Raw genomic sequence first — 25,593 nt, forward strand, 5'->3', positions numbered from 1 at the left:
TGATCCTGCAAGTCCTTTGCCAAATACAAAGGGGCTGTTCCTGCAAGCAGCTACAAGAAAGGTCTTACCCACAGAGGTGCTATGCAGCACTAGCTTACCTAAGCTTCAGCAGGGTCAAAGAGGATAACAAATCACTTGGGGTTTTCTGGTAGAGCTAAAAGTACATGACAGAGTATCCAACTCAGGAAGGCTTCTTCTAGTGTGGAGCACACCAGTCAGCATGATGACCCATGTCAGAATCAGGCCTGAAATTATTAAGTAACCAGATGGTGCTAGAGAGGCAGTTTAAATGCAGCCAATGAGATGTGTGTTGGCAATTAGGTATTTAAAGACACACTTTCCACTGCTTGTGGGGCGATTTCCTATTGGAAGCGGAACTTTTAATTGAATTAAGTTTGGCACCTCACAGTCTCTCTGGTCAAAACACTTACTAGGAGAGCTACTATTGCCTGGTTGTACTAAAAAAAACCCTAAAAAATTATGTTAAAGCCAACGGTGCCAACAATGCAAAACCCAGGAAAGTTCTGTTGCAATTGACTAAAGCCAACATTAAAAACTCTGCATTAAGATTTCCTTAAAGTGAATCAAAGGGTCATAGAACCTTTCACACAGCTTTTTGGACAGCAGTATGGAACTGGTTTTGCCCAACAGCTGCAACAAAGAACAGTGTAATGAAAAAGCAGTTGTGGGAGAAGGAAAGGTGTCATTTACAAAGCCAGTCTCAAATTTTGGCAGCATTGCACACCTTTGCCAAGAACACTGGGTCGGGATTTTGCTAGATTGCAAGCACTTGATTATATGGCTAAATTTTATATTTGAACAAATGCAAGTCAAATGGACTTCTGGGGAACTGGAACAGTATAAACAGTTTATACTACGTGGTTGTCATGCGTTGTTGTTAAGGCAGACAGCTTCCTTTCCACTGAGACATGTATGTAGGCATGTACACAGAGTCCCTGGTAACCACTAAAAAGCTGATTGAAAACAGGTATAGTGAGACAACAGATGAAATCTGAAGAGGGGAAAAAATATGGCCAAACAATACTGTATTCGAAGTATATGTATTCCAAGTATATGTATTCCCTAGCAATAACTTAATGTAAGGGATAACAACTGACCACCAGTGAAAGTTTTATTTTCCATCTGCAAAACAGATCTGGGATTGAGCCAACATCCTTATCCAAAGAGTCTTTGAACTCTGAAGCAGTCTCATTCCTCTTCAGAGCCACTGACAATATGTAAACGTTCTGGCCAATAAAGGTGGAGAGATACAGGAGCAAATAATAGCTGTGAGAGCCATGTTTCTGAAATGAATGCATACAGACTGTCTTTGCGATGTTGAAAAGATCCTTGGCTTTTTGTGCATGTTTCTCAATGAAATTACTGCATCGTCATGGCTTTGAGACTGTCATTGGAGATGAATATGGTTGTGAAGCAGAGGAAGAGCCTTTATTCCTAGGGAAGTAGTATCTAATAAGAAGTGTCAAGGAAGTGCTGTCAAGTGTCAAGGAATGCCAGACAACATGTCCACTAAGAGATTCACCAAGGAAGGAGGCAGAATACTCTGAATACTACTGTCTTTGTTTCAGGTTTTCAGTTTCACAGAATTGCTGACAGTGGCAGTACAGCAAATGCATGTCTTCCTAGAGAAATGACAAAAAAGAGCCTCCTTGTAAACCTCCATTTCCTTTCCTGGAAGGTGAAAGCAATGAGCTGTTTTGTTTTAAGAGCCTGTCCTAACACACACCAACTCCACCATGTTCAGCCAAGGAAGCAGGTTATCACTTGCATGGAACACTGTAATGGTTTTTTTCACATCCTCACTTTTGCTACTTTCTGAGTCACTTCCATTATTCTGAAATTCCAGGCATCTCCCCCACAGACATGGCACATACATGTAAGTTGATGGCTGTCAACAGAAGACTAGCATCCAGTTCCAACAAATTCTGACAGGCATACTGAATCACACAAATCTGTCATTATCACCTAAGTTGGCAAGTCCTCACTGTGGAATGAGTACCTGGATGAGAGCAAAATCAGATAAACCAGGTTTTTAGCTGGACTGCGGCATCTGTGCCTTGCCTTGCTTTCTTACTTTGCAACCACCAAGATATTTAGGGGATCCTTTCAATATTAGATTGTGAACCAAATACAAACATACTCCAAAAGGATACATAAGAGTGGGGATACCCCGTGTTGCCAAATATTTTCGGATGAGCCGCTCGGTACCATACCAGTTGAAACCTTTTGTTGCATACCCAATACGTGGAAGATGCACTGTTGCTGAGGAGGAGGGAACAGAGAGTGCACACTCTTTACGACAAGGTACACACACAGAAAGCAATCTAGATAAGGACTTCAAGCTACCCAACAAGAACAGAAGAAATATTTTGAAACACAACATATCTGCCATGGAGATCTCACTCTTGCTTCACTTCAGAAAAAACAGTACAGGAGAGGTGGAAATTGGTCATCATCTTTAGGTGCAATCACACATGTAAAGATTCACTGTTCTACTGCACAAACACTTACCATTCCTTTTCTTGGCTGCTAAATAAATCTTCTTCAAGCCCTTTTCCAAAGCAGACAGCTTAATGCCAGACAAGTTGTTGGACCGATCCCGGTGCTGAGCAACAATCAAGGCCAGCTAAGGAGGAAACACAAAAAACATGAAATGGAGTCCATATACTGCACTAAGAGACAGTGATAGCTGCTGGAAAACTGCATTACTAACTAATAGCTTTAATAAACAGGAAAAACATCTCCTTTCCCTTAATGTTTAACTGCAACTTAGCCATGTTCAGTATTCAGTGCCATTACTATTGGGAAAAAGACATAACGTTCATTTCGCACAGCTTCAAAAACATGTGGACAGAGCAACACAAAAAGGAGTTTCTCATTCTCACCAAGTCTTGTCCTTTTTTCCTGGATTTTTTATCATCAATGGGGAATAACAGGGTTCCTCCTAACTCCAGGTCTGTCAAGAAAACAAGAACAGAACAACAACAAAAAAATCAGTCCTGAAGAGTCAACAGTGTGTCAATGCAGCAGTGATTTCACTGTCATGTTCTGTATCATTCTCCTTGGCTTTCTTTATCTCCACATGATAGTTTCAGCAGAGTCAGTCCCTTTGCCCAGGGAAGCAAGACAGACATTACCTGCCCTGAGACACACTCACATCCCAGTTAAAGACCACAAATGGAAAGAGAGACACTGGAACAAGAAGAGAACATCTCGCAGGAAATTAGAAAAAACAACAGGTCTGCTTTACAGCAAGATGTGCATTCCTCACCAGCTGCAAATAGCTCAAAACTGCTAATACATGCTCAGGAGAAGATTAGTGCTTGGAGGGAACCAAAGGCTCAACTGAGTACTGCCTGAGGTGGCTTTCATCCTTCTTAAAAGCACTTTGACAGAAGATGCAGGACTCTGTCTTATATAGTGAAAAACATCCTGTGAATAATGAACAAGTTCAGTTTTTTTCTTTTTTTCTTTTATGATTTGCAGCATGGACTGGAATGACCAACCCCTATGCAGAGTTCTCACACTTGACCCAAAAAGTCAAGTCAAAGCACCCGCTGTATTACTACTTTCAGAGCTAGGGATGCACATATCTAGAGAAAGAGGAAAAAAGCACGAGTATCAAGGTATCCAGGCACCTCACTCCTGCAACATCAGTGGGATTTAAGCTCTTTCAAGTATCTTGGCCTAAAGTCATGTTTTAATCTCTTACCTTTCATCTTTCCTGCCATCTCATATATTTTCCTTGGCTGATCAGAACGAGCCTCCAGAGCTGTAAATAAACCACCCCTTCCCCAGCGGCCGGAGTCATCTAGAATGAAATGACAAGTTAGACCCCTTTTAGAAAGTGAGGTTGAAGACCACCCCTGCAGGAAAGGGACCTACTCTGTACAAATGCAATGAACGATTATCAAAACCAAATATGGGAACCACACACGAACTGAAGTCAACCAGTACTCAAGGGACCATCCTAGAGGATAAACCTCAGCCCCTGAGAAAAACAAACTTGTCACAGCTCCCTGAAAAACTCTGGGGGAAGAATTTCTTCTTATTGTCCACTGAGGATGCTCAAACAAGCACTAACCATGGCACTGAGCATATAAACCTGTCAGCATCCTCACGTATATGCACAGGTGCATAGAACATGCACCTAGTATGTCCCCAGATTGGTGCCTTTGGCTTTCCACAACTAGATGTTTGTTATTTGTGGTCTTTCACTTTTATTTGGCATTTCCGCTTTAAGCATGAGGTTTCATGCTGAGTTTAACACAAGCCAAAGCAGATTATAATGTTTTGCTATAGCTCTGGTCAGAGAGCAGCCCCAACACCGATTCAGGAGGAACTCTGTAATGTGAATTTCCCTCCCTCAGCTTTAGTGTCTTAACAGAGGTCCTTAAATTAGGAGACTAACCTAGAGCGTCTGTACTGTCAGTGTTGAGAGATGAGCACTGAGATAGAGAAACTCAGACCTCAGCCTGGAAGTGCCTGTCTCTCTGTGCTGACTGTGTAAGGGAGATGATTTTCAGTATCTCAGTTCAATCCCTACAGCTTCCACAGGATGAACAAAAGGCCCTGCTCTCAGGAGGAAATGTCCCCATGTGGCCACAGACATAAAATTTCAAGCCATAGAGCCACCTTTCAAGAGGCTCACCCATAAATCCAGAGATGGCATGTAAAGACCCATGTACAACTTGCTAGTACTTGTATGGGTTATACATGGTGGAGTAGAGGCTGTATTGCCTCTGCAGCACTCAAGATTAAGTCAGACTCAAATCAAATTATTTCAGTCTGGATGGGAATTAGAAACTATTGAGCTAGTAAGAACAATTCAGCCCCCTTGTTCACCTCACCCAACAACATTCCTGTCCCACCTAGGCAGTGGACAATGATGGCATCCTCCTCTTCTGCTTTGGGGTGGGTCACATCTCCCATGACGTACTTGATACACTTCAGGTCTGCATCTTCATAATCTAAATGCACATTCAGCCCAGCCTCATCCTCCTCAAACTCTTGCTCAGAGTCACTTTCCTCTGAAGGAAGGCAGGTAGATATGTAATGATTTGCCTCCCACCAGGCCATCCTGAAACAGAACAAGAAAAGATGATGTTCAATCAAAATCAAAGGTGGGGGGCATACACCTTGTTTTAAATCATTGCAGTGAAACACAGGAGACCCAGACCTGCATTCTCTCTGCTCCCCTCCTCTATTTTAGACCACAACAAAGTTTACCACAGTTGTTATCTGTGATATTAAGAGCCACATGCCAGTGTGATAAGTCAACTGCAGGCATGGAAAAAGTGAGCATAATGACAAAGGGCAAGGAGCTACTTAGAGCTGTGAAAAGGAAGAACATCTAGGAAACAAGAAGGAGAAAGTTCAGACCCTTGCCAGAGAGTCACAGATGTCAGACCAATACATAGGGGCCAACTGTGACATTTCAGAAAGCTTCTCCCAAAAGCTCACTGTACATTCAGATATGGGGTTCTTATTCAGGCCACTCTCTATGAATTAAATCAGATGTGAAGTCAGGCAGTGTATTCAGGGGAAAAGAACCCTTGCTAGGGACTCAAGCCATTTTTCCACCTTCACATCCCTACATTATCCAGTTTGAGCGCACACAAAGAAACATCCTGATGTATGAAGTTAACTCTCTCATGAGGGTGGCCTGCAGCCATTTTGTCATCTTCTCCTCCCCTCATCCCCAGCCCCACCTGCCAGAGTGGATACAGAGCATGACTTTTTTCGTCAATCAGACACACATTTCTAGGGTACAGTGTAACAGACATCAGCTTACAAGTAGTAGATGAAGTACAAACCATACTTTTTCTTGTGTTCTGCCTCTGCTTTTGCCACCTTCTTTTCCTCCATGAGCCTTGCTCTCTTTGCTGCTGCTTCTTGGCGCTTCTTCCTCCTAGCCTCCAGCTCCTCTGCACTCAGCAAGTGCTTCCTCCTGGTTGACTGTTCCTGGAGGCCTGTGAGAAGGGCCTGGAGAAAGAAAGAAGTATCATGGAAACAAACTGCTCATCTGGTGCACTCCTTAACCTACAACTCCTTTCCCATTTGTCTACGTGTCTGCAGGTCTTAATCATCAGATCCTGATTGTCACATAATATGTGGTTTTGTGACCTAAGTTGATATGAGTGCCCTGCACATCATATCTCTGATCTGCTATCAGAATGGGAATTGTCAAGTCCTCAGATTCAAGAGCCAACTTAACTACATTGACATCCAAATCATACCTTCTGCAAGCTGTAGGTAAAGAGAGAAAAATGTCAGCCTTAAAGAGCATCATGTGCCTTGTCACGTCTTTTGTCTTACGTTTGCTTTGTTCCGGAGAGCTCTCCCTTCCTTACTGGTCTCTTCAGTCAAGGCTTTCTGAAGATCCAAAAGCTGATCAAATGCTTTTTTGTCTTCTCTGCTGGGTTCTTTTGAATAATCTTTGCCTTCGTACACATACATGTGATCTTTAAAAAATAATTAAAAAGTGTAAAAAGGAACTGAAAGCCACTAGCACCTAAAAAGTACGGTGAGATCAAATGAAATCTGGCTTCTCTGTAACACTGTTCTACCCTCAGAAGAAAAGGATGTTCAGTCTCATAATTTTTTTCTATGATCAGTGTAAGCATCATGTAGAAACAAGAGAATCAAAATTTGCTTCCTTAGGCAAAAGCTTTTCGTTTAAGTCATTTATACTGGCAAAGAACCTTTCTTCCTATGTCGGTCAATTAACTATTTTAAGTGGTGGCTTCATTGCTGTTCTCTTTGGTCATTCCATCTCTGCCAGCAGCAAATCCATCTAGCTTTGCTATCTAGTTACAGGCAACTCTTGTAAAGGGACAGAAAACTTTTGCTTTTGAACTCCCAAACAAAATAAAAGCACAGAACTTGGGCAGCCCAGAGTTACTGCTCATCAGGTGAGCTATTTTCTGAATAACTATTACACAGTGTGGTACCACTGCTCCTCTAAGTTACCAGCAGAAAATACCACTCTTTGCTACCTCTCAGCAAATAATTACTTTTGCTGGCAACTGCTGCAGGACAGAAAGCACCTAACCTGCAAGGCCGTATTTCTGCTTCAGTTACAGATCTATATTTAAGTGCTACTGTGTAGTCAAAACAGAAATTCAGTCTTTCTCACCACGATGCTAGAAGAGGGAAAGTATCCTTAGAATTTATTCTCATATAGTATGGGGCTATGAAAAACTAACCACAATTGTGTGACATTTGGACTGGAAGGTAGAGTACTGAAGACAGAGTAGATTTGTTCTAGTTGTTTAGAAAACTGTGGTTTTCTAAACAACTGTAGTTATCTAAAACTGTAGATCTATCTTAATGGTTCTCTGTGGGAAAAACAGCATCTGCAATTTGAATAATTCCCCTTGTCTCGTGAATTTCATCTGAGGTCTCAAAATATTTGAAGCACATGAAGGAATTCAGCCCCCCAGCCATGCAACTGGGCGAGTATTGTTATTATTACCTTAAAAATAGGCAAATAAGGACACAAAAAGAAGAAAAAGACCAATAAAGGCTTGGAAATAAAGTTTGTGGATAGGCCACAAACAAAGTCCAAGTCACTCACCCAATTACAAGTCCACTTTTCTTCGTGTTGCCTGAAAAATGCCACCCCTGCCTGGGAAGCCTTCTGTAAGAGCACCCAAGTGTCATGCATTTCATAGGTATTTAGATTCTTAACTTACTCTCTGTATCCTCCTCTTCACTCTCTTCTTCGAGTGGCAGCACAACATCCATTACCCACTTCCCTCCTTTTGTCTCTCCAAGGATGTTTTCTAGCTCCACATCCTGTATAGTACTCCCTTCAGAGGAGAGCAATTTATCCAAGCCAAATTTCAAGATTTCACTCAGCTTTAACAAAGAGAAGGGGAAGTTCAGTATTAATATCTCCTAATTCCATTCCAATCCCAGTGCCTCGAGTTTCTCAGGCTTAAATGCAAAGGATGTACGAGTGGAAAAATCTAAGCCTTAATGTTACTTGTCAAAATATTTATGCTTTAACACACTTAGTTGTCCCAACACCTGATGGGACAGGCCCCTACAACGTACCTCCCTCAAACATAACTCATCCAGACTTAAATGGTCATTTTTCTCCAGGGCTAAATGACAGAACAGCATTGTACTGACTGTGTTCAAGCAGCTTTCTTCATAGCCAGAAAGACTGGGCTTGTTTTTGTCCCCAACTCCTTTAAAACAAAAGCTTAAATACCACAAAAATCCATGGGGAGAAAAATATCAGCATGGAATTTCCTATGGGCTCAGTTCCACTTCTCCCATGGAAACTATAATTGCTAAAATACATGCTGATGGGGCGAGGAGGGGAGGTGGCAGGGAAAAGGATACGCTAATTCCAAACCTCTCCCAGGTTTAGCTGCACACAGGGGATATATTCCCCTAAATGTCACTTTGCTTGAGGTTTTCCACCCAAGTTCTCAGCACAAACCTCAGCTTTCAGGTCAGAATTATAAATCATGCCCTGACTCCTGAGACACTGTATTTGCCAAGAGGTCAACAGAAGGTTGACTGAGTTTCAGACTAGCACCCAAAAGTTGACTAAGTACTTATCATCAGCTCTGTCTGTGAGAGAAAAGCACCAGAGGCAGTTAAGTTCTAGAAACAGTGAGTCAGCTTCCACTTTAGACCTGTTATAATTAAAAATAAACAAGTAAAACAAGGAGAGGTTCTCCCTTTCCCTCTTCTCCAGGAAAGCACACCCTTTTTCAACAATGGATGCACCTCAAAATTGTAAAAACTGTCTTCAAACATCAGCTCTTGTCTGGACCTGGGATGTCATTTTGGTTCCTAAGACATGCAAAAGCTGTCATGTCCATGCACATCTCCCCCAAAACAAAGTGTTGGGCTAGGTTCATATCAGACATAAATACAGAAACACTCTGGGACGTTTCTAAAGACATTACTGGAGTCAAATTGAGGATATAGCTCTATTTTACCTGTAACTCTGCTGCTCCCTGAGTCTTGGGCGCTCCCAGAGCAAACTGACCCCCTTCTACAATGGCATTTGTCAGCCGGAGCTTAGAAGCAGCTCTTCGGTAGATTATTTCTTCAACCGTATCTCGCCCAATCAAGCGGATAATTTTTACAGGCCTTGAAAAGTTTAAGAAAATTCTTATTATTTTCTTTTTTTGAGGTGCACTAAAGCTCTTTCCTTGCATGGAGCACTAGCCCCTCACCCACTCCTCTGGTAAGGAAGAAAAGGCAAGAACAAAATCAACAAAAATAATCAGCAGAAATGTAATGCTGATGCAATTGCTTCTTGACACAGGAGAAATGCTCACTGCAAAAGTGCAGGCAAACCTCCAGATTCCCTTTTTTCCTCCAAATCAACAAAGCTCCCACCCTAGACACATGACAAGGACAAGACTGCATGAGGCTGCCACGGAAAATCAAAGACATAAAATCCTCTCTGCTTTCCTTCTTTGATCTTCAATCTATTGTACTTTAATCTGCCATTGCCTATGGATAGGGAAAGCAGTAGTGAGAGACCAAGAGAGCAACCAAACCAGAAGTAGCAATATTTCTCACTTGTGTTGCCCAATCCTATGAGCTCTTGCTATTGCTTGCAAGTCATTTTGCGGGTTAAAATCACTATCGGTAAAAATAACTGTATCTGCTGCTGTCAGGTTCATGCCAACTCCACCTACAAACAAAGAAGAAAGTCACAAAATATGTCACCAGCAGAAAATAAAGGAGAAGCTGGAGAATTTTTGCTATGCAAGGTTCTGGCAGATCTGATCAACTGTATCTAATTCAATCCACCTCTCAACCCCAAATCTAAGTCTTATAAGGATCTAAAAAGATAGGTAAGCCTTCCATTTCCAGCTTCTAGCTTTCTGCAGCAGCCCAAAACCAAGCTGTACTGTGCAATGTAGTCAAAAAAGATAGGGTGCAAGTGAACCAATGCAAAGGGGACTGGTTGTCAAGACTGACGAACAGAGACGTGTTCTTCTGCTGGCAGGCAGATTAACCCAGCAAGGACTGGCTTCACTGAGGCTACAAGGGACTGCCCAAGTCATGACTTGACTGCAGCACAGAAGCAACAGGTAAATACACTCCTGAAACAGTGGAAAACACCAGGCCCAACTATCCAATAACCAGAGCCTAGGTATTTATATGAATTAAAGTTTTTGAGATTAGAGTTTGGGCTCTCATGAAATGAGAAGAAAAAAAATACAGTTAATTATATATTTTTTAATACCGACTATTGTCACTACATACAGTAGTTAAAGAGGGGAGAGCCTGCTGCCTTGCATTTTTTCCAGCTCATGCCAAGCACCTCTTCACAGTAATCAGAACATCCCTGCAAGTGGAGACAGTCATGCACCTGAAAATCTCTGTCCATAACAGTGATGGAAATACTGCTAGCATGCCTGTTCCCAGCTGAATACAAGATGCTTTGGCTAGACATAGTAATGTGCAGTAAAAACCAACTCTAAATCTCGCTGACATGGGCAGGGAGAGTTCAGGCACTGTGGTGGGAGACACGCTTATTCCTACCATTAGCATTAGGCGCTTCTCTTCAGTCTCTCTACATACTCCCCTCAATGCACTGCAGTATCATTCAAGCCAGGCTCATCCAGGCTCATCCAGCAAAATCTGACCAGAAGCCCAAAGCAAAACTTAGTTCAAGTTTGATGCTTGAGATCAAGCAGTGTGGATCCCTCCTCTGAAGACAAGCCTGCCTCCGTGCTTGCTTGAATAGAGAGACAGGGAGGTTTGAAACTGTGTAGAAGACACAGATCTGCCTGAGGAGCTAAGAGGGGAAGAAGCACAGATGGCAGTCCCATAGTGTCCTTTGCAGTCTCAAGATGGTAAAAAGCTCTCATTTGAGTCAGTCTGCCAGCTAGAGAGCATGTCCATGTTCAGTGAACTTGAGAAGCAATTCCATCAGCTTACTTAAAGGAAGTCTGTCCCTGCCTAAAGTCTGGTGCTTGCAGAAATAAAATGCTCGTAAGATTCCTTAAGCTCAACCTGGCACAGGGACAGGCATTATGGGACTTGGAATAAAAAAAGTAACTCGAGTGGTTGCAATATGAAAAGTATCTTGGCATCAGCTGCCAAAACGAAAGCACAGAAACCAGATGTCCTAGCTGAGACCCCCAATTTCAGGATGCATCTAGTCTCCCTCAAAAATCCCCCACATGAACAGGCTCTGCAGGACTCAGAACTCCCTGAAATCTTGCCAGAGAGAGCAAAAGAAGAGTGCAGAAGCAAGATGGGTTGTTTGTCTCTCTTTTCCTTACTTACCTGCTCTGGTGCTCAGCAGGAAGATAAAGATGGGCTGTTGACCAAAGTTCTTAATTGCAAGGTGTCTCTCTTCACCCCTAACAGAACCATCCAGCCGCTCGTAGCTGTAGCCTTTTCAAACAAGCAACATGTAAGTTTCTGAAATTCTGTCTATGTTCTTACCCTCTTACCTCATTCTCTATTGTCTCACTGCTGTCCTGAATCTTTTTATGCCAAATCCTCCTGCCTTGGTTCTCATTTTATTGCCTTCAACTCCTTCACTCTTTCCCAGTTAAACCTTGTATAAACTGAAGGAGTGACCCTGACTTCCAGATTGGCTGTTGGCAAAGGGTAATTTAGCTGAGTCTGAAGCAGAGACTCAGCATTTCATTTGCTGCTTGGAAACACAACAGGAAAATTCAGAGCCAAAGTAAAAGAACATTAGCACACAGTCCCATTTCAGACTATGCTGTGCTGGCTGTTGGCCCCACAAAACAGGCCAACAACCACTAGATCCTCCTTATGCAAACTCCCACAGCCTTCAATCTGTGCTTTCCTGTGAGCAAGCAGTACGGGATATGGCCCTACATTTGGCTTTATCCTGTGTTATTAGTTGTCCAAAACCATAAACACCAAACAAAAGCCTCTTTCATGGGAAATCCTAAGTAGGCGTGGAGCCATGTGGATTGAAACAAAAGAAAATGTCCCAAGAACACTTTGTTAACCTTGCCAAAAATGGTCTGATCCAACCTGTCCTCGCAGACATGTTGAGGCCCCACTGCCAACAACTGTTTTAATCAAAAATTAATTTCCTGGTATGAATGTGGACCAATTTGTGTTTTGTGCTGGACAAACTGAATCTAGAGCAAGCCTGTTGCCTTCAGTGCAATTACTTCAGGACTCAGGTACATAACTGAACACAGGTATGTAATGAAACGTTGCTAACCTGCCATCTGTTATCTCCATTTTATCATGGAACCAAACTACTTTGAAGAACAACATTTAGGTGCCAGCTCATTTCAGGCAGATGGTAGCACAGCAAAGAGCTGGACTCAAGACCCTCCAACTCACAGCGCCACTGCAACAACATGGTTTCTATCTACTCAGCAGCAATAAATCCCATCACAGTCCCTGCTCCATTCTCGGCAGATCAACCAAAATCAGAGGAACAATATATGGCAGAGATCATTAGGATAAGCTCTCTGCTGCCAAAGCATGCAGAACATACCTCTATAGTCCATGTAATCTTGCAGGATATCAAGCAGTTGAGTCATCTGAGAAAAGAGCAAGACACGGTGGCCACTGGAAGAAGAACGTGAGACACCATGAGCCACAAAATACTGTGACAGCATTTCACAGAGTGGTAGAGGGGTTACAATAGCCTAAACAGTCACTGTCACATAGCAAGGCCTCATCACCTCTGTACACTAAGCTCACAGAGTCATGGCCCATTCCCTCACCACATTTTCAGCCCCACATCCAGATGCAACCAGTCAGCCTCATCTGCCATCATCAGTTGCCATGTCTAGAGTGTGGAGTCACAGAGAGGTAATAAGGCTGTGGCACAGCTCCGCTGCTGGCTGGATGCAGCCTGGTGAGGATCCAAAGAACCCTAAAAGGGTCCTCCTCAGCTTCAACCTAGCATCATGAGGTCTGTCACACCAGACTGCTCTCAAATTGCACACTACAAAGGATATTAAATGCTGGTAAAAGGTAATAACAGCATCTCTGTGACAGTAGAGCATTTCTTCCTCCAGCAAATGACCCTCAAAGATCAAACTCTGCCTACAATTGTGTATAAGTGAGGAATCAACTTGCCTCCCTCCCAGCTCTAGGCCTCAGTGCTCTGTTTAAATCAGACTTCACTGTAGAGCAGAACACAGGCTTTTTCAACTCCAGAATTTGCACAGGGCTGGTCCTGTGGCAAAGACATTCAAGGGAGAGGCACCCACTCACACGGTGCTATACAGCAGAAGGACAAAGACCTCCGCAACCATATCAGAACTTCCCAAGGTCTGTTGAAGCTCTGTCCTTTGGAAGTAGTCAAAGGAAAATAACAGCCCAATTAAGAGAGGAGGTAGAATTTGTGTCATGCAGGAAGCACTGCTTCATGGACTGCACAAGCATGCAAACCGCAGTTTAGTTTGCTTCCCATCTGAGAGCTGGAGGTAAATACCCAAGGTCCTTGGGTTCCAGGTTCTGAAGTCACCAGAGCCCAGCACCAGGAGTTCTGAATGCCATTCCCAAAGCTGAAGTTTCAGCTTATTCTTGGTTTTTGGTCCAGTCAAATTTCTTTTTCACATTTGCTATGTATTCTGCCTCCCAGGCTAACACAGGCATGGTAGCACAAAGGAACTCAACTGATGCACCAGAAGCCACCCTCAGGAAACCCACGGTCAAACCAGATATGCTGAATACTGTGTCAGATAGTTATTCTCCCAGGTTCCCAAATATGGCAAATATGAGAACATGTGAGAGAGTTAGTGAAGTGTTTTGAGAAATCTTTAAAGGGAAGCTATAAAAATCTTTGAGGTTCCTCTACCGTCTCTAATGCAGCTCCTCATACTGAAATGACTTCTTTCAAGTAGTCAGTAACGTGCAATAAATAGGGCAGTGCTTGCGTTGTGATGAGTATCTGCTCAATCTATGGCTAAATAAGGTAGTTTGCCTTCCCAGTTTACCTCTTCTCCCTATCTTCCTCATCCCAACATGACATACCCAGCGTACAAGAATGAAAGGAGTTTATCCAATAAACACAGCTTCCCACTGGCTTCAACAATATGGTCTCCAATCTCAAAGGGTTCTGGCTCAACACCTGGAACAGAAAGGAGTTTCAGAAGCAGACCTAATACTATGCAAGTAACAACTCAATGGTCAACCTCAGTGTGTCTGCACTGCCAACTATCACCAAGCAGAACCCCATGATGCTTGTTTGAGAAGTCATGGTCCTTCTCAGTCTCTAAAGAACATGCTCAGTAGTTCACAAAGCATTGTGATTTCATTGTTTAGGTAAGAGTAGATGCATTGATGAGAAAACAAGCGGAGAGCTGCAGTAAGAAACTCAGACTTCACAGTCCCCTACTTTATTCCTCATTATTGATGAACTGTCATATGTTGGAACTGGTCACAAACTCACAGCTGGTTCTGATTCAAGTACGACATTGTTTATTACGTGCTTCTTCTAAGCATTACACTGCCAAGCAATAATAGAAAACCATTGTGTAAGTCGAGAAACTTATTTCTTTCTATTTCAAGAGAGAAGAGTGCTTTCTTACCATTGAAAAGGTATGGGTGGGCAACACACTTCCGAAGCTGAATTAAGACATTCTGAAGCGTCACCTTCCTTCCTGTTTCACTTTCAAAAGCGTCTGGAACAAAGAGCACAGAAAAGGAACTGAGCAAGAAAGCCCATGCTCCATCAATGGGAGTGACTGGGAATGTCTGGGCGCTGCTCTGCAGTGCTTCAGCACTGAAGTATCTCTCTCTGCCTATCACATTTGCATTTGAATTTCGATCTCAAGACTAATACATCTGTTTTCATGGACCAAACAAAATTTTCCTCACAGTTTTTTGGACAAGCCTTTAGAAAAAGACCCTGATGAAAACTACTCTGCCTTGTCAAACTCCCTAGAACTTTCTGGACTCCCTGGAAAGGGACACTGTCATTTTCTAAGAGTGAATTATAGATCTAGAAATCATCAAAGATAGCAAAGAAATTTGGTGCAGTTAATTTGAATTTTCCAACAAAAAAAGTAATACAGCAGAGTCAAGATCTACTGGGCAATCAGGAAGTTAAGAAGGGCTGCATTTTTGTGAGGAGAAAAAGAAGATATGTGCACATATGCTGACTTCAGAAGAAGAAGGTTCAGCTTGCCTGGTGATGGGCATGCAAAGTGCCACTGGCTCCTTGATGCACCAGGCATTAGCCCTAGAATAACAAAGTGTCTCCATCCCCTCAGTTTTACTTTCCCTAAAACACATAAGCACTGGCAAGCCATATGATGTGGTATGCATAGATGGAAGAGCAGGAATTCAGAGAGAAGCAAATACTTTCTCATACCTCAGGATGCTTTGTTACAGTTAGTTCATATGTGAAGTGACAAGGAGTGAACTATTATGGTAAGAGTCTGTGGCTGCATTGTCTATATGGCCCTGTGGTTTCCTAAGAAACTCATATCTACATCCAGTACATTTAAATTTGCTGTATGGCATCTGTACTACTACTGGAAAATTTGTAGAGATCCACAGATCCAAAATTTCCTGTACCATCCTTTTGTCTGAATTCAAAAACATGGGATAGGAGCAGGCTTACCTGGTGATAAGTATTTTTAATTACCAGATGGCCCAAAGCAGAGTCCTGAAGCTGACCCTCCCCAGCTCTGGAAAAGCTCAGCTCTAGATTCATATATCTCTTATTTTATCATAAGCTAAAACCACAAATCCAGCAGCCCAAAGCACTGAATTTGGCATGTTCATTCTATGCATATTCTGCAGGTCAAAGTATCTTCTCCTTCACTACAACAGAGCACAGATTTACAAAAGGAATTAATTTTTGTTTTAAAATTAGCTGATAGGGTTCAAACCCCTCAGTTACCTAGATCTTTTGTCAAAATGGCCTTGTAGTACTTCCTTTGCAGAGCTGACATTCCATGGTACAGAACCACTTCCACCTTCTTTGGCAGTTCTGCAGCCACCTCAGACTTGACTCTTCGAAGCAAAAATGGCTGCAGAAGATTATGCAATTCTTTGGCTACGCACAGGCAGGGGAAAAAAAAAGAGATTACTGCATTAAGTGTAAGGAACGTATACACTGCCTTCACAACTATACTTACAAAATAAATGTATAAGGAACTTTACATCTATTAGTGAAATGATTCAAGCCCAATTTTACAAACAGAGAAACCAAAACATAGCTGCATACCTTAAATATGTAAGAGCTATGTTGAGGTAAGTAATCATTACTTTCAGCAGCTTTGTTTTAAAGCTAGTCAGCATTAAAAAAAAACCAAATAAAGGGGGGACAACATGTCTGCTTCCTAGTCAAGGTAACAGCTGGTTCTGATTCAAGTACAACATTGTTTATTACTGACCTGGCTCACTCTCCTTTCCAATTGCTTGGTAATACTCAACAAACTCTTTCACTTGTTCCCTAGGAAAGATGTCAGGCTCAATAAGGCTGAGTAAGGAGTACAGTTCCTGGAGGCTGTTCTGGATTGGAGTGCCTGTGAGTAGCAGGCTGAAGCCTACTGAGAACTGAAAGAACCAGCGACAAAACAAAATTATTCAGAGAAAATGCATGGAATGAAAAGTTACTTAATATACAACTCCACCCATGCCAATCTTAAGCTTAACTTAAAGATGACAGGTGGCACAGAACTGTCTGCAGAATGCTGCAAATGTCTGCCAAAACCATCCAACATAAGGTATGGTGGGACAGTCAACCACCTCCACCAAACCAACTAGGACAGCACCAATGCAAGGAAGATAGTGTAAGCAAAATAAGAACAAAGTGCAAAACCGCCACCGTTAAGATTCTCAGAGCCATGTGCTCTATGGTCCCATACTGCATACTCAGTGTTAGGTAATGAGACATAACTGGAAAATGCTGTTGGAATCGGACAGCAAAATGAAACTGCAAAAGACTATGTTCCATTTCTATTTGCTGGCTGACAAACACAGTAACATTATCTGGTCCAAGCTGCTTACAGTAATCCTTGTAAAAAGACTTGGGGAATATGGCTACCTTTGAATAAATACAAGTCTTCTCTCAAGTTTAGTAATAGAAAATACATTAGGAGGAGAGCTAAGGTAAATCATGCTTATTTCTTTGTGACTACGACCAAAGCTCCTGAAATGCAGACATCATGGACACTATGTTCAGAAGATATGAGATTTTCAGGAATTAAATAAAAAAATTATTTTTCAAGGTACTATAGTTCATTGTTGCTGATGCCAGCCTAGACCTAATGCCCAGTTTCACTGTCATGACAAGAAGTGTATCCTTCACTCAGGCATTCATTTTACTCTGGCAGGGTGCTTTGGAAGCTGGAGCAATTCTATTAATTTAAATAAAAAAGGGTGGCTCCATTAAATCGGGCAATGAAAGTCAACAGTTCATGACTCAAGGTCCCATGAACTAGGCAAGGGTTCCTTTACCCTGCCAGAGCTGGAGACAGCCTCTTGTCACTTCGTATTGTCTTAGGTCAGCCAAACTTCTACCACTTCGGTAGCACAGCTGTGGTTCAGCACTATGTCTGGCTGCTTTAGATTTTTCAGTCTCTCAAATTGCTCCAATGTGTCAAGCCCAAACATGAGTCAGAATGAGAGATAAGCTCCAAATCCTGCCCACCTCCATGCAAAGCCAACAAGATAGGCCTTCATCTGTCTGCTACTAAATATGGGAACACATTCACCAGCTCTGATTGAAACTGGTTGTGGCCCAGAGCTTAATAAATACTCAGAGGAACAGAGAATCTGTATGCTATACTGAAGAGAAAAAAGGTTTTAGAAACTAAAAGATGGATGAGTTATTTTACCTCAGAAAGAGTCTTGTGAAGTAGAGAACTTTGATTTTTCAGTCTATGAGCTTCATCTACAACCAAGGCAGCCCAGTTAAAGCTGAAAAAACAGCATCTTCAGTTAGGGGCAGGCAATTCATTCTTGTTAGTACAAAAAGACTGAAATAAGTGGTGGCTCTGCTTGGCTGAACTTGAGATGGTCCTACCCCATGAACCACAAGCAAACATCACAAGCAGGGCGAGAGAAATTCACAAGTACTGGTTTTCAAGAGCCAGTGCAGCTTCTTAACTATGGCCTGGATCAGTTTTTCCGAAATCACTTGAATTTGTTGCTTCTCTCTCCACCCCCATTTCTATGGGGAAAATGACACAAGCTCAAGTTAGTCAGACATTCAAGGAGGTCTACAATTTGGAACAAAATAGACATGAAACTAGGCCCTTGCACCTGTGCAAAAACCCAACAGCTATGATCAGGTAGTGATGGCAGAGTGATTACAAGCCTTTTGCAAATCACGAAAGACAGCAGTTTCAGCTTGTTCTGGGCTTGATACAGCTACATGCAGTGTCTCATCAAGTAGGCTGCAGCATCACTGGTGACCTAGTAGATCCACTAGGCTTAATACAAACTCCAGATCTTTTCAACCCTCAGTGTTTGTGCCTGCTTACCACTAGGGTTTCAACTCCCACATCACAGAGTGATTTCCACATAGTCAAGTTTGGCTGATGGGTAGACAGGGGAGGGAGTGCATCACTCTGCAGCTTTTCTCACACACGCGCTTGCCTTCCCAGTGGAATACAAGGGCTGGAATCACAGGGACCTATATTCTCCCAACAGTTCTTCTGTGTCCCTTGATTCCCCTCTTTGCTATTTAAGAGTGGTTCTCCACTGCCAGGACTGTGAAATGCCATTATTCTTATTCTCCAGGTTCAGCAACTGAATCTCTCCACATTAGATTAGAACAGAGCTCTTGCTCAACTCATTTGTGTTGTGACACTGCTTGTAAGGAGTGGTGGTGGTGATACGTCTAATAATTCTGACCTACCATTACAAAGTGCTCCAAGTACTCTTACACAGGACAAGGTACAAATGATTAGCAGCCACTTTTTTCAGAAGGAATACTAGACCGCAAAAAACCCCTTGAGGGACATGGCTTTGAGATTATGTGTCAGCGTCAAAAGTAGGAAATTGCACTGGAGCTGACACTTCTGTGATACTAGGGCTAGTTACTTGCTCTCCCTAGGTATTACATCCCAGGGCTAAGCTGCAGCAGCGCAGGACACGATACAAAACGATAAGGACAGTATGGCCACGGCTACCTTTCGTAAGGCCTGGCTTCTACCACGATGCGTTCATCCAGCACAACCTGCTGTTTCCACCAGCGGCCAAGGGCAGGCGCTTTGCAGAAAGACAACAGGGTGCCTGTATTGGGCCTGACTAGTTCCGGGAGATCTGAAATTGTGGCAGTGGGGGCCACTGGGTTTCTGTTCCTACAAAGGTCCTGAGCCATTCATGATATCTGTCTGCCCCCAGCATTTGTCACAGCACTTACCACTACTGCAAGGCATTGGCGCTATTACTAAAAAATATGAAAATTCCTCCCCATTTCAAGTGTAGGTTTCTCTAAATTCCTGCATGGCCATGACAATACAATACTTCCTACAGGCTCAACTTCAGCTGTATAATCAGTCTTGCTAGAAAGCATAACGCTCCATAAACTCTCCACAGTTCTGACTGGTGGCAGGAGGCAATAAACTTCAGGAATATGGTATTAGCACATGATCACCACAGTATAATGCAGGTCAATTTCAGCAAATTTTGCATCTAATACCTTTATAATCTGACGCTTTTGAGGATGTCCTCTTTTCTAAATACCAATCTTCTGGACTGATATTTAGCGTACTGCTATAAGCCACTATATATCATAAAAATGGGTAGGTGTGGCACTTTGGGACATGGTTTAGTGGGCATGGTGGTTTTGGGTTGATGGTTGGACTGATGACCTTAGAGATCCTTTCCAATCTTAATGATTCCTAGTTTTACTTTCATGAAAAATAATCCAGCCACCAAACCAGGAAACATGAAATTGCTACTCTACCCTTAATTGGTTTAGTGTGGACTTGGTAATGTTAGGTTAATGGTTGGACTGGATGATCTTAAAGGTCTTTTCCAACCTAAACGATTCTATGATTCTATATTATTTCGAGTTAACTGGCTTGAAAACTGTCCTTGGGGGAAGTTCACATACGTCTTAGCTGACATTAAAGATTCTTCACTGAAAGTTGGTAAAGGCAAAGCTCTAATCACAAGCAAAGAACATGCTTGGCTTTTGTGAAACAAGCATGAGATCTCACACACATACAAACATACACTTAAAAAATCGCTGACAGACACACAGAATTAAATTTGAAAAAACTAAAACCAGACTCACAGTTTTAGAAATGCTGCATCTTTCAGGCAAATCTGCAATGAAAAGAAATGAACCATGATTTATGACTTAAGTTAATACACCAGTTAAGAAACAGAACATCTTTTTGTCTACTTGCAAACTATGGTGGAATGGTGGAGAGTGGAATGAAGCCACTTACTACCTGAGGAAAGTAACGTGACAGCTATTGTAACCACAAGCTGTTGTGATCCTATATTTTAACTCTTGTCTGGCAAAACACCAGCAGTAGAACCTCAGAGAATTAATGGAAATTTACACACACCATAAATGCTCTTCACCTCTGTAAAGTTTTTCATATCTTTCTCGCTCAGTAAGAAACACTGTGCATCACAGAAGATGCACAGAAGAAACAACTTCAGCATCACAATCTTTTTCACTCTAAACAAACATATACTCCAGTGGATTAATCTAAGCTATTACAACAGCCTGATAGTATCCTAAAGTGTAGACATTGCTTGCCCAACTTCAGATTCAGAGGAAGAGAAATCAGGTCACTCAAGAGAAATCCTTAAAAAGCACAGAATTTTACCATCAAAAGCAACAGAGACAAGAAAAATCCTAGCTAAGTGAGTATCTTGATGTAGTCGATCGCTTTCTTGGACTTGCTTCAGTATGAGCACCTCCATTTATCACATTCAGGACAAGGGTTACCACTGCTACCCACTCCTGCTTGTGCAACATGGAAAAAGATTCAGTTCAGAGTGGGCAACGCAGGTCACACAGCTCCCAGTGGGAAAAGACAGTAAAATACTTGAAGAGAGGGAAAGCAAAAGGGCAAAGGGAAAGGGAGATCAGAAGTTGGAGGGGAGAGGAAGGAGCTGTAAGAGGTGCTTCTCATCTAATTTCAAGTTGATGTGTTTGTTAAGAGATTGTTAAAATAAAATCAAAGTGCTGATATGAAGTAAAACCTGAGTGGGACTGACTCATAAGAGAAAAAAAAAGGGGCTTTTTCCCACTCCAGATAACTAAGCACCAGATCATGCAAAGCCCAAAGCAGTTGACCAAGGAAGCAACCCTGTTCTGGTTAGTTCCATTTACAGCAGGACAGGGCCTTCTCAGGAAAGCTCTGACCAGATTCAGCCCAAAGTCCTATCAACTGTAACAGGAACCTCACCATTTTGCAGTCCAGGAATGACAGTTTTGTCTGAGGAGGGCATGCTGAAGAGGGTACAAAAAAGGCAAAACTCTTTCTAAGTGTTCTTGCATTGCCCAATTAATAGGATCTTAATAAACATCACATGTGTATGCTTCTATTAAATGTTAAAAGTCTGTAAGGCACCATACAAAGAGAATGCAGCAGCATTTAGCATTAGTTGAGGATGGACACGTCTGTTTTCTTTACTCAAGGTGTGATAAAGCTATGTGGTAAAGCTGGGATTAAAGTAGATTATCTTAGGGACACAAAAACTGCAGCAATTTAGATCAGTTGGTGAAATGGGTTACAGAGTAGAAAATCACTGACGAAGGTCAGAGATGAGTACAGAGGACAAGGCATGAGCTGGGTGGTTCAGAGGTACGGAAAAGGTGAGGAAAAACTTGAGCCCTCCTTTTAAGTGATAAAGACATCACATACCTCATATGTTGTCAAGAGCGCATGGAAGTGAGATTGCTCCTTCAGGTTCTGCTGCAGTTTGGGTCGTTCCTCCTTGCTGCCTATGTATGTCACAAAAGAAAGACTTGGAGCAAACCTGTCGTCAAGAGAAAGATAGAGAAAAAACAGTGAGTCAAGCTAATTCTCTCATGTTTATGACCCTGGACCCCATTATCAAACACAGCTACTGCACAGATCATGAGAACCTCCTATCCAAACGCCCTACCCTCCTGTGAGATGTGGCTGGATCTCAGCTTCTGAACCTAACCCCTTCCCTTCCTCATTAATTTGCATCTCAGGTTGACACCTCAGCTGCTGGTTCTGGTTTGGACAAGTCCCACATAAACTGCGTTCTCCTAGGTCTAAAAGTCCAAGGCAGATCATTGAAAACCAGTCTCACGGCCCATCTGCCATTCTGAACTGAAAAAGCTCATGAGAAGCAGGTGAATGAATACAGTTTGCCCAGTTGGGACCAAAGAATTGGCCTAAATCATGCTAAAATAAAGGCAAACAACATCTGCAGCAAACAGGTACAAGTCAGGACCTCAAAAATCCATCCTCTCAGTCAAAAAGCAGATAAAACCAGTCCCATGGAGGAAGAGCTGGGACCATAAGATTCTTCCTCATTTAATCCACTGATATTTGCCTAATGTTCCTTCTAGATAGCTGTCCACTGCTAATCTATGAAGGAATGCCCTTTCCCCCAACTATTCCAACTGCAAGTCTATCCAAATCACACCAGCTCACTTCAGAATGTAACCTGGATGACTTCAGATGCTGAGAGACAGCATTGTCACACAGAGAGAGTTCTGTTCCAATCTTTAACTTCCTGCCCTTCCTCTTAAAAAGGAATGTTTTGGCTCCAGCTTAAAAATGTATATATTCTGGGCACAGCAAATGTGCCATCAGCACAGTCACTGCACCCCAGTGAAGACGGGTTGCATGCACAGATGTAATGTATTTTGCATGCATATGTGAGCATGCCAAGAAAGATACTATTCAACTCAGGTCTTACCTTTCAGAATCCTGGCTGTCTTCAGCAGATTTTGCCTAAGAGAGGCTGAGCATGGAGGGTTATAAAACAATAAAAAGCCAGGAGCTAGTGGGGGGCATTCGTACTGAAAGTCAGCCAATACTACAAGTTGGATGAATTCATGTATACCACAGCATTGCAAAGACTACACATTAACTGCAAGTGGTGTTTGCATTGATTTGTAGTTTCAGTAGCTTCCTTTTTTACTTTTTTTCCCTTTTGAAAGGACAAAAACTGTTGGACTGAGCCCATTTGAAGAGAATCTTTGTAACTTGCTGTACAAGCGTATGACGAGCTGGACAATTGTTGAAACTTACCTCTCCAGTTCCTCCTTCCAGTTGCTCAGGACAGACAGAGGACAAAGTATCAGAAATCTCTCTTTGTTCGTTAAATTTTTTGTCAAATAAAGAAGTAGAGAAATAGTCTAGAAGGGAAGGAAATTTTTTTTTTTTAATAATAAGAAAAGGGTTAAACCCAATAGCTGAACCTACATAAACTGTCTACCTCTTGAGCTTTGCAGCTGGTTCCCACAGGTTCTCTAGCACAAAGCAGAGCTAAAAGAATGTCAGGTGAGATCCACCATCAATGACAAAAAAGCTTAGATCCCAAAACGTGACCTCGATATCTGCAGGCCCTTTCCAAAGACCTTTTTCCACAGTCACAAAAAAGATCTACTATACATCACTTTCTAAAACTACCAGCTTGTTATTTAAGACCCATTGAATACCACCAGCTGAAACAAAATGCAAACATTCATCTTCCGACAAAACTGAAACCCGTTCAAAAACTTACCAAAAAAAAAAAAAAAAGCACCACTGAAAAATTTACACCTGTAAATTTTAATCCATGTGTTGACAAACCCAAAAATCATCTTGCTGCAGGTGCATCAAAATGACATCATCCTCTCTGTACTGGCTGTGAATTGTCTCTTCAACTCTGCGCACTATGAATTACACATTCAGATTTCTGTGTAAAATGACCACTCATCTTTTTACAAAATCCTGAAACCTTTTTAGAGTGTCACTCAGGACCTAACAGGGGGTTTAACTGATTAAGGAATGAAAGAAACAATGAGCCCTCTCTTTTGAGTATGGACTTCAGGACAAGGCTGCTTAACTGACCAATCATTAGGGTGACTTTCTTTTCATTCTGCAGAAACATTGGGCTAAATTAGGCAAAGATCATTTTCCAGAAGACAAGGACAACGCACCTGACAAGTCTTCCCAAGACCCATCTCATCGCCCAGGATACAGCCATGCTGGACTTCGTAGCATTGCACCAGCCAGTTTACACCTTCTATTTGATAGGGACGAAGCTTAATGCCTGGGAATAAAAACAATTTGTCACATTTACACAGTCATCCAATACACTCTATGCACAGTTATACTATGAAGCCACCACAAACAGGTCCTGCACAAATAGGCCATCCCGAACAACTGCCTTGCAGATAAAGCACAAGAGTTGTCAGCAAAGCTGGTTTACACTGCCGGAGAGCAGAGACACTGGTGTTACAGCAAATCCATTAAATGAAACCATATTCAGGAACTTGTACACACAAAAGTGCCCCAAGTCATTACAAAGGCCTGTACAAGGAACCTAATCTGATAATTAAGCCGCTACTTTGCATTTCTAAAAGATGGCTTGATTTTCAGCTCCAGACGCTTTTTTAAATATGTAAGTACTACATCCAGGGACACACTTCAGGCTACCAAAAATGTCTGTAACACTACGCTATTATATAACAATCATTTCTCAACCAGATGTTTTCCAGCTTTCCTATGCTTAAGCTGGGACAGACCTCAAGTGTAGGTCACTGTAGCTGCTACCACCATTGCAATCCTTATTATGGGGCACAATAGGTCAAAACAAACACAAAACAAGCCAAGTGGGAGTTCTCAAGAGCATTCCTTGTACCTGGGCTCAAGTGCTGTGTATTGTTAGCAATGTTGTGCCATTGCCACCCTCTCCTCCTCGGGGAAAGGTGCACGCCGAGCGCGTGAAGGAACTCACCAGCCCGCAGGAAACAGAAACCCAAACTGGCACAGGGACTGAAGAATGGGGGACTGAAATATGGGCTCCCCACGGCTAAGGAAAACGCGCAAGCAGGCTCGATAGCCCTGGCGCTCCCCTTCAATGTCTACCCTTCAGGCGGTGGAAAGCACTTTAAAGCATTCACGCTCAGCATCGGCCCACTTTGGGGCTGGCGGACGTCGTCCTGTTGCTCTCCCCCCCGAAGCAGAGAGCCGTCTCGGGCTGCGCTGACACACTGGAGCGGTAAAAGCAGGGCTCAGGGGGCCAAGGCCCTGGCCTCACCGCCCACCCGGCTGCGAAGCCAAGCAGAGCACGGCTGGGGAAGGTTTGCACGGCGCGGCGAGCGCGGCAGCAACATCGTTCTCTGCAGCAGCTGTGGCTCACTTTTACAGGCCCGGGAGCCACCTCTAATTACACCTCCGTTTCTTTCAGGCCTGGGGGTTGCCGCCGCAGAGCCCAGACGACTGCAGCTGCACAGCACCGGGCAGCCGCACGGCCCCTCCGCCGCCTCCCGCCATCCTCTCACGGAAACCAGCGCGCGTTGCCGCTCCCTCGCCCGCCCTTCCCCCGGGCAGCCCGGGGCCTGGCCGGCTCCCGGCGGCGGCCCGCTGACCTGTCAGACCCCACCGGTACACGTCCGCCTCCTCCACGCCCGGACCCCCCGCCCGGGCGCTGGCGGCGCGGCGAAGCGCCTGG

At 43.0% G+C, this 25,593-nt stretch overlaps 1 protein-coding gene across 3 annotated transcripts; it reads right to left on the bottom strand.

Annotated features, from left to right (window-relative positions):
- Positions 1 to 1,114: 1,114 nt before the first annotated feature.
- Positions 1,115 to 25,551, bottom strand: CHD1L (chromodomain helicase DNA binding protein 1 like). Of its 3 annotated transcripts, none has more exons than XM_075710004.1 (23): positions 25,511 to 25,551; positions 24,077 to 24,189; positions 23,184 to 23,290; positions 21,816 to 21,930; positions 20,225 to 20,256; positions 17,814 to 17,895; positions 16,368 to 16,530; positions 15,872 to 16,027; positions 14,553 to 14,645; positions 13,996 to 14,092; positions 12,506 to 12,579; positions 11,299 to 11,409; positions 9,577 to 9,691; positions 8,985 to 9,138; positions 7,719 to 7,884; positions 6,340 to 6,485; positions 5,843 to 6,006; positions 4,893 to 5,101; positions 3,734 to 3,832; positions 2,907 to 2,977; positions 2,533 to 2,647; positions 2,175 to 2,283; positions 1,115 to 1,470 (listed from the first exon to the last, which is right to left on the bottom strand). In XM_075710004.1, exons 2-23 carry the CDS (start codon positions 24,098 to 24,100, stop codon positions 1,392 to 1,394), a joined length of 2,481 nt encoding a protein of 826 aa, XP_075566119.1. In that variant the 5' UTR covers positions 24,101 to 24,189; positions 25,511 to 25,551; the 3' UTR covers positions 1,115 to 1,391. The 3 variants fall into 3 exon arrangements, with proteins under 3 accessions (XP_075566119.1, XP_075566127.1, XP_075566126.1); XM_075710012.1 differs by having other exon boundaries at positions 16,368 to 16,538; positions 17,813 to 17,895; positions 25,511 to 25,541; XM_075710011.1 differs by lacking the exons at positions 23,184 to 23,290; positions 25,511 to 25,551 and having other exon boundaries at positions 24,077 to 24,153.
- Between the last annotated feature and the right edge of the window lie 42 nt (positions 25,552 to 25,593).

This window comes from Pelecanus crispus, chromosome 1 (genome assembly GCF_030463565.1).
Source record: "Pelecanus crispus isolate bPelCri1 chromosome 1, bPelCri1.pri, whole genome shotgun sequence".
NCBI classification, from domain to species: Eukaryota; Metazoa; Chordata; class Aves; order Pelecaniformes; family Pelecanidae; genus Pelecanus; species Pelecanus crispus.